The following is a 16,900-nucleotide window of genomic DNA, read 5'->3' as shown; positions in this document are numbered from 1 at the left end:
CTTATACAGTTTTATATATATATATATATATATATATATATATATACCGTATATATATTGGTTTTAAATGCCAAAATCATTTAAAACCAAAATGCATTTGGTTTTAAATTAAAAAATCTTTTTTTTTTTTAAGTATTCAAATTGATTAAAATTGATTTTAATAAATTTTATCATTGATTAAAACTGCTTGTGGTCTTGGCAGAACGTGGTCCAGTGTGTCTTCGTGGCGATTCGCACCATCGGCAACATCTTGATCGTCACCACTCTGCTTCAGTTCATGTTTGCTTGCATTGGAGTGCAGCTTTTCAAGGTTCCCTCACCTTCGCCAGTCTTTTCTTTGTATAAACGGGAAGTTTCCTGATGGGTAAACTCTGGTTTGGATGTTTTCAGGGCCGATTCTACAGGTGCACAGACGAAGCCAAACACACTCCAGACGAGTGCAAGTCAGTTTAATTTGCTCTCACAGCTTAAAATGCTGACTTGTTTCCTGAAATTAGATTTATTTTACTGAAAAGTTGTGTGTTTGTGTGATTCCAGGGGAACCTTTGTGGTGTATAAAGAGGGGGACATGAACCACCCTATGGTCAGAGAGAGGATCTGGGAAAACAGTGACTTTAACTTCGACAATGTGCTGATGGGAATGCTGGCTTTGTTCACCGTGTCCACATTTGAAGGCTGGCCTCAGTGAGTTTTCGGTTTTTTCTTCTAGCTCAGCGTATAACAGTTATCATTGTTGCTATTCAGGGTTTCCAACAGAAAAAGCCCGGTGCGCCAGGGCCGTCATTCATCCAGCCAGTCACCATGTTTGAGAGTAAAAAAATGTTTAAAGTTTAAATAAGACAAAACTAACTTAAAAGTAACTTTTCAGCAATAAATAGGAACTTATTTTAAGTCAATATTTCCTTAATGTTGATCTTAAAAAAGTACCAGTTCCACTGGCAGATTATTTCACTTATAGATGAAATAATCTTCCACAGGAAAAAGTACATTTTTGTCAATATCAAGGAAAGATAAGTTCCTATTTACTGCTGAACAGTTTGTTTTGTTTTGGCAGTAGAACCTGGACCAACAGTTCTTGGTAAGATTAGATTTTTTTGCAGGGTAGGAACCAGATTGTCATGTTTTGTGTTTTCTTACTCTGTGAAGGCTTCTGTACCGGGCTGTGGACGCCAACGCCATAAACCGAGGCCCAATTTACAACTACAGAGTGGAGATCTCCATCTTCTTCATCATCTACATCATCATCATCGCTTTCTTCATGATGAACATATTCGTGGGTTTCGTCATCATCACTTTTCGAGAGCAAGGAGAGGCCGAGTTCAAAAACTGCGAACTCAACAAGAATCAAGTCAGCCATTTTTTTTTTTTTTTTTGAATTCTTTTAATTTCAGATTAAGTAAATTGATTGTATTTTTGTTTAATTGATCCAGACTGATCAGTTTTTCTCCCTGTTTTGCCCGACGCAGAGGCAGTGTGTGTATTACACCCTGAAAGCTCAGCCAATAAAGATTTACATCCCTAAAAACCCGTCGCAGCTGAAGTTCTGGAGGATCATCAACTCCAGCCAGTTTGAATACGTCATGTTTGTGCTGATTTTGGGAAACACTCTCACTCTGGCGATTCAGGTACCGTTTTTCTTCCTGATTTATTTATTTCAAACAGATTTTAAAAAACAAGGGAACAAGCAATCAGTAGGGAAGGCTACTTTATTTATATTGCACATTTTATATGGGGGAATGTTCCTGCCATAATCCAAGACACAAAATCAACAAATTGCGCTAACAATTGGGAGTTTATTGCAGATTTTTCTCAAAAATGATCAAAAAACTTTCTTGCTTGTACTAAACAGCTGCCTCAGCTTTGGCTGATGTCAGATTATAGTCCAACATCTATACAGCGAGGAATTAAAAAGTCCCATTTACCGTCATAAATAAACGCAAATATTTCTAAACACTTTCATTTCAATATCAAAAAAATCACAAAATCCTCGAGGGACTGCAAAGCTGTTCAATGATATTTAATATCAAGAATTCATTGATATTTTAACAGTTTGTGAACAGGTTTTATCAATACATTTTGGCACAACCGGCCCTTTAAGAGCATTCATGATCTTGATTTGACCCAAAACGAAAAAGAGTTTGACAGACCAAATGGTTACAAACTGACTCATAACATGACGAGAAAATCTACCGAATAATAATAATCATAACAACCGGACATTTCTCTCCTGAATCTCTCAGAAAATCCTGTAAATAATTTCACGTTGGTGTCTTTGTTTATTTGTTAGCATTATGAGCAGTCGAAGTTGTTCACCTCCGTCATGGACATCCTCAACATGATCTTCACCGTGATTTTCACCATAGAGATGATCATCAAGCTGATGGCTCTTCGAGCTCATGTGAGTTTTTCCACCAAACGCCGGGTTTCCTGGTGATGACTCTTCGACTTCACGTTTCTGTTTGCTTGTTTTTATCTGTTAGCATTACTTCATCGACCCCTGGAACTCATTTGACGCTCTGATCGTTGTCGGCAGCGTCTTGGACATCGTAGTGTCTGAATTTAGCGTAAGGATTTTTTTCCTCACTTTTACCTTTGCAAGAAATAGTTGGAAAAGTTTGTAGAATGTGTCAATTATGCACCTCTTTGTGACACTTTTTCCTTCCACTCAACTTTCCATCAATACACAGTTCTCTGCTTTGTTATTAAAGAGTTTCTGTTTCTCTTGTCACTTTCACATAAAGTCAAGATAAACACTTGACTTTGTGTTAATCAGATTAATTTATTTCAGTCTGGCTTCTTGTTACCGTCCAGGAGAAGCAGGATTACCACTTGGAAATAGTTTGTTAGTAAACATCTAATACCTTGATGATAATATGTAATTACAATGTAATTAACAGTTAGTAACAGTTTGTATTAAGATATTACCAATAAAATAGTTGTTTAATGTTTAGAAATGTTAATTATTTATTAAACAAAAATTCATGTGTATTTATGTGATACTTTTATATTTTGAATGTGCTTTTGTATTTCTATTGTGATTTATTTCTTGTGTTGTTTTACATTTGTGTAACCTAATATTGAAATTTTAACTGCAGCAGGATTGTAACAGCTCACAGAAAGTGATCAAATATAGAGCAATTGTTTGAAAACAATCTGATAATCTGCCGGTTCCATGTAATTAACAACATTATTACACTGTAATTATCAGGTAGTTCGTTATTGTTAAAATATGTCAACAATGGAGGATACAAAAACAGTTAGGAATTGCTTAAAAATAGAAATAATTCAATGTATTTCTAACTGTTTCTTTCTCTGTTGCTCATCCAGGGAGGCGGCGGCCATGGAGAGGTGATTATTGGATCGAGATGTTTTTCCCCGTTTCTGTCTGTTTAGGTTTATGTTAACCCTAGCAGTTTTGTTTTTCCAGGGTGGTGGAAAAGGAGAAAGCGGAAAAGTGTCCATCACGTTCTTCCGCTTGTTCCGAGTGTTGAGGTTGGTGAAGCTGCTCAGCAAAGGCGAGGGCATCCGAACTCTTCTCTGGACTTTTGTCAAATCCCTGCAGGTCAGTGAGCATCTCTGTCACAAATATGATGCCTTTTTATACTCCATAAAAAGAAAAAGGAAAAAAAACAGCTGTGGTTGCCAGAATTTTACCGTATAAACACGATAAAATTTGTATTTACACTGTAAAATTCTGCCAGCATTTCTCTGTGAATTAGAGCTGATTATTTATATTTTTCCATCTCTCCAGGCCTTGCCTTACGTTGGCCTCCTCATCGCCATGATCTTCTTCATCTACGCTGTGATCGGCATGCAGGTGAGTCTCTGGAAAAGGTTGAAAAGCTGCTTTTCCTGGTTGACGGTTTCTCTGCTGTTTGTCCTGCCAGATGTTTGGGAAAGTAGCCATCGATGACGACACAGACATCAACAGAAACTGCAACTTCCAGACGTTCTTCATGGCGGTTCTGGTTCTTTTTAGGTAAGACGTTCCAACCCGCCTGTTCCAACAGCGGTTCTTAAACCTTATTGGTCTAGAAGTTGACTGACATTTCTGTTGGGACAAAGGTTAAATGTAATTGAAGATTAGTAAAATTGAAAGTTGAGAGGAAACTCCTTGACATACGTGTCCCTCAAACTTTTCCACCGTCTTCTGCATATTTCGTCTAAATAAATACAATGTTTATTTATCGTTTATTTAATGTCGCTTAGCGTTTTTGCTGGTCGGGTTTGGATAGCTCAAATGAGGGGAAGTATTTTCACATCGTAAAAGTTATAATTTACTCGACATTCCAACTTCCTGCCTCTGCAGTCGTAACTCGATTATAGGATGAGAGCAAACAGCGATAATTAGTTTATCCTCCACAGTTGTTTTTTCTGAGATCACGTTGGAAGATGTTCCACTACGCCACAAAGCGGAGTCTCTATGATTGGTTGATGCTCTGGATGCTCTTGACGTGCATCAAAATCCGGAAGCGCTTCAAAACGCCTCCACATAGACTTTGAATGTAAACCTCTGGATGCTTTGGTGTGAACGCACCGTCAATCTTCTGGCCATAGTTACCACTATGCATATCCATACTACACTTTTAATGTTTTAAAACCACCTATCAATTTTCTTCCATCTATAAATCAATGCTATATTTTGTATTGATTCATTACATAAAATCCCAATGAAAGACATTGATGTTGATGTTGTGACATGACAAAATAAGCCTCAAAGAGCATGGAAACCTTTCCCAGGCAGAATTAAAACTGCTTCCTGTCTTGCAGGTGTGCCACCGGAGAGCAGTGGCAGCAGATCATGCTGGGCGCGCTGCCCGGCCGGCGCTGCGACCCGGAGGCCGACGTCGAGCCCGGCGAGGAGTACACCTGCGGGAGTAACCTGGCCTACCTTTACTTCATCAGCTTCTTCATGCTCTGCGCTTACCTGGTGAGCGAAGGCTAATCTGACGTTTTACTTTTCCCCTCGCTTCACTCAGATAGTCCTCAGATTACTGGCTCTAAATTTAGCTGCAATTAATTCAAACCCTGTGCGTCGACTGCCAGGTCAGGCGGAATCAGAAGTTGGATGAAAATAAGGACGGCAGCATTTCAGCAGCGGCACACTGACAGTTTTATTTATCCACAGATGAGTGGTGATGCACGCCCGCATCACAAAGGTTTAATTGGATGCACATATTTGGGTGCAGGAGCTAATATGCTCCCTGTGCTATTTTAAGATGCTAGCTCAGTCGAGTGAAGGTGAATCTGAGCCATCAGAACAAAAACCTGCGGCTCAAACAGCAGCTGCACAGTGAAAGAAACGGAACGTAAACGTTTTATGGTTGGGCTTTCATGTCATCAGTTATATGATTTACATACCTTGAACATGTTAAGATAGAACAGTGGGCTACGCAAAACATGTTCATTAAATTTTTTTTGCACAAAGTCATTCTTAGAAAATGAGATTTTAGTGTGATCAGTTCAGAATGAGACGTTTTAATGCTACTGTCACTTTAAATTCACATAAGCTGCTGATGGCCACGCCCCCAACTCAGCGTTTACACTGTCACATCAAAATGGCTGGAAACAGATGTCCGATTATTCAACTCTGCATCTTTGAAAAGGATTAGTAGAGCCTCCTGCACAACCAACAATATTTCCTTGCTTTTTTGTAAACTTTAATTCTTTGTTTCTATTTGAGAAATAGTTTATTTTTAAGACAATTGTTCCGTCTGGTTTTGGATGCCGTGCAGTTGGAAGGACCTTTACTCTTTCTTTTACTTGGTTGTTTTTCCTGTGTGGCTCTGTGACGGACTGTGGACCCGTCCAGAACCCTGGACCACCTGACTCTCCTATGCATCCAGTCGATCGGCTAGTAGCATGGCTAATTCTGAGCTAGCTAATACTGGAGGTGTTTATGTGTCTTTTTGAACCTTTATTTGTAATGTTGTTCCTGCAGGAATCACAGAAAATACTAAATTAACTCAAAATTGTGAATCTAATTCTTGTTTTTTACACACGTGTCCTTGAAAACCTCTAATTCTTGGTTCTACACTGCAAAAACACAAAATTGTACCATATTTTAAAAATATTTTTGTGCAGTTTCTACTGCAAATACACTGGAAATGAAACAAAACTATCTTATAAATTTCATTTCAACGAGATCTAGAGGCTTGTTTTAAGTAAATAATTTCTTAATATTGATGAAAAAGTGCTAGTTCAACTAATAAATTATTTCATTTATAGTATGGGGAAAATATCTTGCTATAAATGAAATAATCTACCAGTAGAACTAGTGATTTTTTTAATGAATATTTAGGAATTATTCACTTAAAACAAGCTACTAGATCTTGTTGAAAAGTTACTTTTAAGTTAGTTTTGTTTTATTTCAAGTGTACTAAGATATTTGCTCTAGAAACTAAACAAAAATACTCTGTAATATTTGTTTTTTTGCAGTGTACAATAGCTTTACTTTACATATTTAAACAGCACACTGCTGTGTCATGTTCCATTTGTTGTAATATATCTAAAGAATCATTTTGTTACACGTATAAATACTCTTTCCACTTCAGATCATCAACTTGTTCATTGCTGTCATCATGGACAACTTTGAGTACCTGACCAGAGACTGGACGGTTCTGGGGACTCACCACCTGGACGAGTTTAAGCGAGTTTGGTCCGACTACGACCCAGAAGCCACGTGCGTCTCATTATCCGAGTCCGGCTCAGTCTTCTGCACTGTTTCCAAAACAAACGTCTCTGTCTCACCCGTTTTCTGTTTGCATGTGGCAGAGGTCGCATCAAGCACATCGACGTAGTCACTATGTTACGCAGGATTCAGCCTCCTCTCGGCTTCGGGAAGCTTTGTCCTCATCGTGTTGCTTGCAAAGTAAGGGCGAACACATGCAGAGCTGCAAAAACGCAAAATGTTACTGAGTGTTTTTCTGTAGTTTCCACAGCAGATATATTAATGCACTAAAAATAAGACAAAGCTAACGTTCAGTTTTATTTAGGAGCTTATTTTAAGTCAATAACTCCTCAACATTGATTTTAAAAAAAGTACTAGTTTACTTATAACAAGACATTTTTCCACGTTGGAAATAATCTGCCAATATTTATCAATATTGAGGAATTATTGGATTAAAATAAGCTCCTATATAATGCTGAAAAGTTAATTTTTAGTTCTGTCTTTTCCCCCGTGTTCAGTTATTTTCACTAGAAACTAGTACAAAAATACCAGGTAAGATTCTGTTCAATGAACAAAATGTTCAAAATGGAAAGCAAACAAATCCCACAGGACACAAATATGTAATTCAGTTCATATTTTTAAAGTAGTTTCATGTACAATGAATTTTATGCTAAATAAAAGGTTTTATTTAGCATAAAATTTGCTCTAAAAACTAAACAAAAATACTCTGTAGTATTTGTTTTTTTGCAGCGTACAATAGCTTTACTTCACATATTTAAACAGCACACTACTGTGTAAATAAAATAAAGCTTTACTTATGCTAAATAAAGCTAAATAAAGCCTTTTATTTAGCATAAAATAAAACAACATTTTTGCAGTGTATGGGTAGAAATAAAAAAGCAGATTTCACATTTTCTACTTCCTTGTTTCTTCTCAGAGACTGGTGGCCATGAACGTTCCCCTCCTCCCCGATGGGACCGTCACCTTCAACGCCACTCTGTTCGCTCTCGTCCGAACTTCACTGAAGATCAAAACCGAAGGTCGGGAGGATTCCCGCTCACGGAGCCGCGTGTGGAAACGCCGTCTTTTATTTAATCAATCTGTGTCTGGATTCCACCAGGTCCTGTTGATCAGCAGAACGAGGAGCTGAAGATCATCATCAAGAAGCTGTGGAAACGCACGAAACCTAAACTCATCGATGAAATCATTCCGCCCCCTAGAGGCAAGACACAAAACTGCCAAAAGCCAATCCCAGAAAAATGGGGGATTTGAACCACTGACAAAAAATTTTTTTTTTTAATTATGGCTTTAGCATTAGAATGCTATTAATTAATCTCAAAATGATTACGTTTCTCAGAATTTTGACTTTTTCTCAGAATTCTGGCTCCTTTTCTCAGATTTCTGATTTTCTCAGAATTTTGAATTTATGTCAAAATTCTTACTTTTTTTTTCACAGAACTCTGATATTTTTCTCTGAATTCTTACTTAATCTAAACATTTTGGGGGTGTTTTCTTCTCAAAATTGTGATTTTAATCTAAGAATTCTGATTATTTTTCTCAGCATTCTGACTTTTTGTAAGAATCAGAATTGTTTAAATTGTTTCATGCACCATTTGGCAAATCTAGTCTTTAAACTGAAATCCACCAGATAAATTTGTTGCAGGCTTTCAGAGAATTTAGTTCAGGTTTGCAAATTATACAACAAGGAAGAAACTATTATGTGATTATTTTTCACATACTAATAGCAATATAATTGACACACATATCAGAATGTTTAGTTATTTATTTCGATTTCGACATAGCTTGACAAATGAAATTTGTTTCTAAATTATTCAACGTAAGGAAGCTTTACGTTTCACTGTTTATCCAAGAGTTTTCATATTTGTCATGTCTGTTTGCGTTCGTCAGGCGATGAGGTGACTTGTGGGAAGGTTTATGCCAGTTTCCTGATCCAAGATTACTTCAAAAAGTACAGAAAGAGGAAAGAGAGGGAAAGAAAATCCAAGAAGAAGGACAAGGCTGCTGCACTGCAGGTGAGATCTAAGCTCTAATTTAAATACTTTCTAAGTTATATGAACATGCAAACAAAAACATCTCTGTCTCTTTTTTTATGTGAAGTTTGTGAAAAGAAGTATTTTCTTATTTACATCTGGTTTTTAGCATTTAGCACCACATCTAAATGTTTTTAAACTCTTTATAAATTAAAAGAGGGAAGAATAAATTATATTCCACTTACAATCATATTAAAGGAATTTACAGGAATTTGTGCCCCTATTATTTGTTTCTCGATTGTATAAATGTACTCAAATAATTGAGTTCATTCTTTTACTTTTTTATTATTTTCATTTTAAAAAAATGTGTATGACATGTAAAAAAAAAAAAGCTGCTTTAAACGTCTTGAGTGCAACAACAGCACTCACCGGTAGGGGGCGCTAAAGGCACGTTAAATGTATGCTTTTGCATTAGATTTGCATTTTACTGTTGCTCACAGTTAAAATCTGTGTAGCTTTAAAAAGGTTAGGAAAATCTAAATAATGCAGTATGTAATAAGTAAAAACTTTTTGAAAGATTTTTGGCAAATCAGCAGCTGATTGAACATGTTGATACATACAAATATAAAAACAATAAGAGTTCACCTAAAATATAGTCAAGATCTTGTGTTTTCTAAAAGAAAAAGGAGATGAAGGCAGTTTATCTGAAAAATTTCTTTTATTTTAATAGAATCTTTTGGAGATCTAGTTGAATGAAGCGCCCCAAACCCATTAATGATTTACTAGAAGTGGATAAATCAAGTTATATTGTAACGTAAACCAACAGGAACAATTAATAACAAACTTTAAACAACATGCTTATTGATTTTAATGTCTTTCTACAAACATATGTTGTTTCCAAGTTAGTTTCTCGTCAATAGTAGCTGCATTTTCCTTGAGAAAATGTAAATTACAAAATAAATGTGTTTAATGGAAACACAGCAATGTAGATGGAAAATAAATTCTAGAAAAGACTTGAAAATTTCTGAGTTTTTTCTAAAACATTTCAGAGTTTAATCTCAAAATTTCAGAGTTTTTTGTTGGAAATTTTACTCATCCTCGTGAATTTCGGATAAACTCCAGTGTTTCGATAAAATGTTTTTGTGCCCGGATGATTTGGGTTTTGACCAAAAGAGTGTCGTTCTCAAAACTGCAGTGGAATCACATTTTAACATCAAACAAGTCATGTGATCAACAACATGATGTCACTGCACTGCAAAAACTCAAACTCTTCCCGAGTAAATTTGGTCTAGTTTTTGGTGCAACTGTCTTAGTACACCTGAAATAAAACTAACTTAAAAGTAAATTTTCAGCAAGATTTGGAGACTTTTTAATTAAACAATTCATTAATAATGATTAAAAAAGTACTAGGTGATTTCAATTATAGCATAACATGGGAGCATGTTTTATTATAAAAGAAATAATCTGCCAATTGAATTAGTCAACATTAAGGAATTATTGAGCTAAAATAAGCTCCTATATCTCGCTTAAAAGTTACTACTAAGTTAGTTTGTTATATTTAAAGTTTACTAAGATATTAAAAACTAGACCAAAATTACTTGGTAAGAGTTTGTGGTAGGAGTTTGTTTTTTTTAACTCAGAGTTTATGTTATGGCATGTTTTTTAATAACTTATTGCATGGACAAACTTATTCAGGTATGATTTTAATTGCGAATTTGTTTTTTGACATTAGTGAAATACCAAGAAAGTTTTGCACACATTTGTAACGGAACTGCAGCTGATAACTCCTGAGAATCTGGTACATTGTCTAATTAATGTAAAAGTTTTCATCTTCTTCATTAAGAATCATAAAATTGTAGGTTTCACAGCATGCATCCTATGGGCGTTTGCTGTAAAATTGTCTTAGCAAGGGCTGCGGACGCTGAAGGACTTGGCTCCAGAGATGCGCCTGGCGATGGCCTGTGACCTTGAGGACGAGGAGGCCACCGAGGGCGAGATGACGGGCGACGAGATCTTCGACAGCGAGCCGGGGACGTCGGCCAACCCCACGCCCGCCAGCACGCCGATGCCGCCTCTGGACATGCTGGTGGAGCAGACGGCGGTGATCATCGAGCCCAGGCCCCGGGTCGCCAACGGGGACGTGATCACCACGCAGGTGGAGGCCGTGCAGGAACACCTGAGGCCGGGATCGGAGCTGACCGGACTGAGAGTCGTCACAGAGCAGCCCGCAAGGTCCGAACCGCTTCCCATCAGGTACTGACTCCATCCAAACCAGTTACACTTACTCACTTACATTTGCTTCAGTTACCTTTTGGCGAAACTGTACTTTTAGAAGCATTTTACTGCGCTTTTATGTGAGTAATTTTGCTATGAAGCATTTCTACTCTTACTTAAAATTTATAGATTCTCTGCCCACCGAATGAAAACCAACGTTTTCTTTTTTTTCCTCCCCTCCAGGGGGTCTTTTATGGGCTCTAGTGTCCCTAATATGAAAATAGGCTGACAGGAAAAGGGGAAAGAGAGAGGGGGGGAAGACATGCGGTAAATGTCACCAGGTCCGGGAATCGAACCTGCGACGGCCGTGTCGAGGACTCGAGGCCTCCAAACGTGGGTCGCGCTATCCCCTACGCCACCACAGCACGGCCGAAAACAAACATGTTTTAACCAAAAGGCCACCAGACACAGAGACACACCTGCAGTTTCTGTTTGTTATTTCGTTACTTATAGGAATTATTTTCATTTTAATCGTTTTAAAATTCAACATAACTTTACATCTCGGTCCGTCTCAGGGTTTCCTCCAAACATCTAGCTAAGCTTAGTGTGACCAGACGTCCTCTTTTTCCCGGACATGTCCTACTTTTCAGACCTAAAAAAATGTCCGGGGGGAATTTAAAAATCGTCCGGGATTTTGGTCAACTGCCTCAAAACACATTACATAGCTAACAGTGCATTGTGATTACATTGCCACTCCGTTCCATACAAAAAAAAGAAGTGTCCTCCTTTTCAGAAACCCAAATCTGGTCACCCTAGCTAAGCCTGGATCTTTGCCTGTTTTTGCTATTACTCTTACTGGTGTTTAAAAAAAAACTTAAAATAAACAAAGCATAGCCTGGTGGCTTATAATACACTGGTGGAAATCCTGCTTCTATTGTAATTTTGATCAGTTACTCAGGTCTTGAATTGTTTTTGTACCAAATAGGGTTTTTCTCTCGAGACATTTTTTCGGATGGATACTTTCTACTTTTACTTAAGTACAATTGTTGTGTATTCAGCCCACCTCTGTGTGTTACAGCCATACATGCTGGAATCATAATAGATCATATTAATCATATTGTTGTGTTTTCTGACTTTGTTCTTTCTTCTCCACCAGCGAATCGCCTCTTCCTCCACCTCCACCAGAGATGTCAGGAGAAGACTTTCTCCTCAAAGATGCACTCGTTCTAACTCAAAGTGAAGCGGCTGAGCAGTTTTACAGCAGTGAGGCGTATATGGCGAGCATGCGAGTAGATGGGTACGAAATAGAGGTTAATCTGAATATTTAAGGTTTGGAAAGGGGACATGTTATGTGTCTGGAAAATGAGCAGTTTCAAAAACCTCTGGAATGTTAAATCACTGTGCTGTTACCTAGCAACCCCAGCTGAGTCCAGGCCCGATACCTAGCAACCAAGTGGAGCTCCAGCACATTTGGTCAGCTGGTTTATCGCTGTACAATTGTTTAGTTGTCGACTAAACATTCAGAAAACAGTTAATACTTTTTTGTTGCTTGTGGAGGAGGCTACACTTCTGCTTTTCAAAGATGTATGGTATGCAGCCTTTTTCATGTGGAAGTGTAAACATTGATTTGGGGTTGTGGCCAGCACCAACTATTTGGATCTAAAGTGACAGGATGCCCCAAAACAACTCATTCTCAGAATAGGGTGAATCGGCAAGACTGAAATCTGATTAGCTAAGATTGATTTTGTGCAAATTATGCAACAAATGTGTTTTGTATTGTTTATAAACCTGCCTTAATCTGTTCAAAGAAGCATCATATGTTAGCTTTAAACAAAAAATAAAAATTTTCAGAACTTTGCAAAGTACCACATGCCACATTTCCCCTCTTTGCCTCTTCATTCTTGCAGGTTTGAGTATCAAGAGGCGGTTTCTCCTGTACCAACCGAAACAGGAGACAACGGCCAGAGTTTGGACGTAGCCAGCATCATAGGAGAAATTCCCTATGAAGGTCATGACCCCAACGGCTTCATCAGCAACGCATACAATGAAAACAGTATGAATGGAGGCAGTGCCGGCGTCAGCCCCGCTCCCTACGATGCAAACGGATACAACAGCAATGGATACACCGGCTACAACGGGAACAGAAGTACTGTGAGCGGCGGCAATGAAAATGACAGCACCATCAGCGGCTACAATGGGAACACTGGTTATAATGGGAACGGCTACAATGGGAACACTGGTTATAATGGGAACGGCTACAATAACAATGAGAATAGTGAAGCCCAGTTTGTCAGGAGACGATTACTTCCTGCCATACCAAAAGGTCAAGAACAAATTTTATTTATTAAAACTAGCATTAACATGTTTAATATAATTAGCTTGGCTTGGTTTTATTCAGTTTAATTTAGTTTTGTTTAGTTTATTATAGTTTAGCTTGGTTTATCTTATCTTTGTTATGTTTAGTTTAGCTCACCATAGCATAGCATAGTTTAGTTTAGCTTTGTTTAGTTTGTTTTAGCTCAGCAGCTTGGCTTAGCTCAGCTTAGTCTAATTTAGTTTATTACAGTTTAATTTAGTTTAGTTTAGCTTGGTGCAGCCTAGCTTAGCTTAGTTTAATTTAAATAATCCTGCTCCCTTTTTTATGTCTTACATTTTACAAATTATTCTTTATTTAAAGACAAATTGCATCCTTTGCTATTTTGTTTCACTAATAAAATGTTTGTGTTCTTATTTTGAAAAAAGTAAAGAAATAAAGAAAAAAATTAAAAATCCAGAACAATTTCTTTCACAATAAAGATGCCAACAGAGGGCAGTCAGTTTTACTAATGATAACAACGAACAGTTACTACAGCTGTAGACATTTATTGTTTCTCATTGCTTTAGGTCGGAAGCCTGCGTTTAACTTCCAGTGTCTAAAGCCTCAGACCAGCGTTGACGACCTTCCCATCCCTGGAAACTACCGTGGGAACACATCTCCATCCAGATCCCGCCTGCAGGTGAGTCACAAAAAACAGACCGCATGTTGTCTCATCTTCCTCCAGCTGGTCTTCACCGACTGCTGCTTTCTGTCAGAACCAGCAGAGCCTGGACTCCCGGCCCAGCAGCGTGTCCTCCATGTCGTCCGCCACCTGGGCCAACACGGCAGCAGCCGGAGCCACCCCCCTTCCGGGAATAATTGCCCCCACCGGGCGTCGCGGAAAGCTCATCTACACGCCCATGATCCTGGTGGATGAAGAAAGCGGCTCCAGTCAGCCGCTCTGGTGCGACGGGTCTGCAAGTCTCCCTGCAGGGAAACGACCGGGCTGGTACCCGGGTCAGACCAGAACCTTCACCAGCGTCAGGATGCCGCCTTCGGCCAACCAGGGCATCATAGACAAAGGCAGCGCAGACAATCTGGTCGAATCGGTACGTTTTCCTTGCAAAATACTGTAGATGGTTTTTAATTCATCACATTTAATTAACTTTCATAAATATTACTTCTGTGGAGCTGATTCTGATTGCATTCACAGAAAGCCATGTTTAGTCGCTTTAATTGAATTGTTTGCCTAGAAAGTCCTGCTCATTTTGGGAAGTCAGTTTATTTACTCCTGAAAATGAATTATTCTATTCTCAGATTCAAAGATTCAAACAAATAAAAAAACATTCTTCTAATAATCTAGTTTATTTGAAGAATTAATGTTCTCTAGTGTTTTTTTTATTTATTTTAGTAAAATTCGCTGGATGTTTACAACCACTCTTACAACAAAATTAACATTAAAATACATTATGTATAATAAGCTATTAAAGAAGAACTAAAAAAATTACAAAAGTGTAAACTGGAGAGCCAGATGTGTACCATTCTTGAACTGCAGTCAATTACCACACAAAATCATACAAAGGGCCACAAATGGCCTCCGAACCACATGTTGCTGGGGCTGAACAATACTGCTGAAAAACGTATCACTATATATGTTTCTTATCGCTCAATATTAGCTTTTTGTTTAAAATATATGAAATACAGCCAAACTGGTGGTGTGACTGTTCCCGTTTTATCCACTTTTCACTTAACGTTTTTTTTAATTTATTTTATTTTTAATCAGTTATGAAACAAAATGGTGTAATCTTAAACTGCTGCTGCCAGTTACTCAGCAGGTCGTTGCTAGGTAACCAAAGAACGAGTGAGTTGCTAGGAAACCAAAGAGCGAGTGAATCAGTTGGTGCTACTCAACTTGCTTATAATGACTATACTGAATATTCTATCAGATGATTTATCTACTTATATTGATCACATGTCTATGACGATATATACTTATTGACTTATTTTCTATCCCTACCATTAGATTATGTTAAGTATTTATGTCATTTTGAGACGTAGCCGCCTTTCTGTTAGTGTTACACCCCCTGTGAAAGGGAATAATGAAAACAGACACGGTCACGATATTACTCCTTTCGTTTCCAGTGTTGTAATGATATTTCAAGAACGTTTTAAAAATTACATTGTCACATACTGAGTGCTGAACATTGGACACAAACATTGTGGCTATACCCACACAGTAATAAGAATATGAACTGTGTAATAATAAGCACAGGACGCAGCTAGCTAGAAAGCTAATGTGAGTATAACTCTTGAGAAAACACACATACCACAAGCGCTCCCTGCTCAATCGGCAAACGCAATAAACCTAAATACAGCTATAAACCTTATACGTCAGAATTGAACTTGTGAAAGGGAATAATGAAGACAGACACGGACACGACGTTACTCCTTTCGCTTCCAGTGTTGTAATGCAGGAGCAGAAGCAAGGCGTTCCACTACATCGATTCAGACAAAACCAATCGAGACACGATCGGTAAACAAACTCTCAAAACTTAAAATCTACGAAGGTTTAACTCTCTAAATATTATACACAAACATAACCAGAAAATAACATTAAAGAAAATTAATTTTAAACTTAATCAAACTTATGCATTCCTTTACTGTATCAGTCTGTAGTTTTTAACCCGCAAGACCAAAGTAATCGATCATAGATCACTAGATCTGTAATCACAGACTACCGTACTAGTGCGAAACAATATAATTTTGCTTAATGCAAATTTTCTTTTAACTTTTTTATTTATCTGAAATAGTTTTGTAACCACTACATGAGCACGTTGACAACATATTAATTTCTCCGACTCTCCCAACAACAGATCTTGATCTCCGAGGGCCTCGGCATGTACGCCAGGGATCCAAAATTTGTGAACTTTGCCAAGAGGGAAATTGCCGAAGCGTGTCACATGAGCCTGGACGAAATGGAGAGCGCGGCTGCTGACCTGATAGCGCGGGGAGCCAGTCACCTATCCCGGTTCGAGGACGAACTAGCCGACGAAATGAACTGCGTGATTTCTTACTGAGATCAGCAAAGCCAAAAAGAAAAACAGTAAGAACATGAAGTCTTGAGCCAATATTTTATAAGAGTGTGTTATGTCAGTTTATATGTCAGTTATTTAAAGCAAATAATGTGTGTGAGAGGTGGTTTTTGTAGTTTTTAAACATCCTGTTGGATATGAAATACTTTTGTTTGTGAATGCCAAAACATGCACACAGATGAGGCTCAGGAAGTTTTTATATTTACACAACAGTGCAATATAAAGTCAAACTTTTGCTTTTAAGTCATTATAACAGAAAATTTAAAAAAGCATCTGTAATTCAGATAATATTTCAATGCATTATCTGTTTTAGAGAAACTACATTAAATTAAACTTAATATCCTCTAAGATGCAGCATTGAAAATTGTGTTTAAAAAAAGTCTGTGGTGTATTTCTTTATTATTGTGAGTGTTCATCTGGATCGCTTTACATTCTAAGCAAATAAAATATGTTTTCTCAAACAACTCGTCATTCATTCATTTATTTATTTTTCTCTTTGACTAGTGTGAGGATTCCAGTTTGAATTATAACCAGTGAAATATGCAATCAGTGATTAATAGACTGGCAGATGGACGACAGCTGGGTTTCACTTCCCCCTTCAAAGAGATGAAGCATGCCAAACAATAGGCTGCATATG

The 16,900-nt window shown here is 37.7% G+C and overlaps 1 protein-coding gene across 3 annotated transcripts in view; it reads left to right on the top strand.

The window, feature by feature from the left end:
* Positions 1 to 16,693, top strand: part of cacna1fa (calcium channel, voltage-dependent, L type, alpha 1F subunit a) — a 41,830-nt gene extending 25,137 nt beyond the window's left edge. For 2 of the 3 annotated variants that reach the window (XM_044099462.1, XM_044111031.1), the window contains 23 exons: positions 203 to 310; positions 391 to 443; positions 538 to 684; positions 1,147 to 1,348; positions 1,467 to 1,625; positions 2,288 to 2,398; positions 2,481 to 2,564; positions 3,328 to 3,348; positions 3,428 to 3,562; positions 3,752 to 3,817; positions 3,888 to 3,979; positions 4,771 to 4,930; positions 6,555 to 6,682; positions 6,775 to 6,871; positions 7,608 to 7,710; positions 7,791 to 7,892; positions 8,579 to 8,703; positions 10,568 to 10,914; positions 12,032 to 12,172; positions 12,783 to 13,198; positions 13,759 to 13,871; positions 13,948 to 14,280; positions 16,045 to 16,693. In XM_044099462.1, the coding sequence (XP_043955397.1) occupies positions 203 to 310; positions 391 to 443; positions 538 to 684; positions 1,147 to 1,348; positions 1,467 to 1,625; positions 2,288 to 2,398; positions 2,481 to 2,564; positions 3,328 to 3,348; positions 3,428 to 3,562; positions 3,752 to 3,817; positions 3,888 to 3,979; positions 4,771 to 4,930; positions 6,555 to 6,682; positions 6,775 to 6,871; positions 7,608 to 7,710; positions 7,791 to 7,892; positions 8,579 to 8,703; positions 10,568 to 10,914; positions 12,032 to 12,172; positions 12,783 to 13,198; positions 13,759 to 13,871; positions 13,948 to 14,280; positions 16,045 to 16,248 (3,447 nt within the window). In that variant the 3' untranslated portion in view covers positions 16,249 to 16,693. The remainder of the gene's footprint in view (positions 1 to 202; positions 311 to 390; positions 444 to 537; positions 685 to 1,146; positions 1,349 to 1,466; positions 1,626 to 2,287; positions 2,399 to 2,480; positions 2,565 to 3,327; positions 3,349 to 3,427; positions 3,563 to 3,751; positions 3,818 to 3,887; positions 3,980 to 4,770; positions 4,931 to 6,554; positions 6,683 to 6,774; positions 6,872 to 7,607; positions 7,711 to 7,790; positions 7,893 to 8,578; positions 8,704 to 10,567; positions 10,915 to 12,031; positions 12,173 to 12,782; positions 13,199 to 13,758; positions 13,872 to 13,947; positions 14,281 to 16,044) is intronic. The other variant, XM_044107489.1, reaches the window with a different exon arrangement.
* Positions 16,694 to 16,900: the final 207 nt, after the last annotated feature.

The sequence above is a fragment of the Gambusia affinis genome, linkage group LG01 (genome assembly GCF_019740435.1).
Source record: "Gambusia affinis linkage group LG01, SWU_Gaff_1.0, whole genome shotgun sequence".
Classification (NCBI taxonomy): Eukaryota; Metazoa; Chordata; class Actinopteri; order Cyprinodontiformes; family Poeciliidae; genus Gambusia; species Gambusia affinis.
Note: the sequence above shows the minus strand (reverse complement) of the source record. Positions and strands in the feature narration are given on the sequence as shown.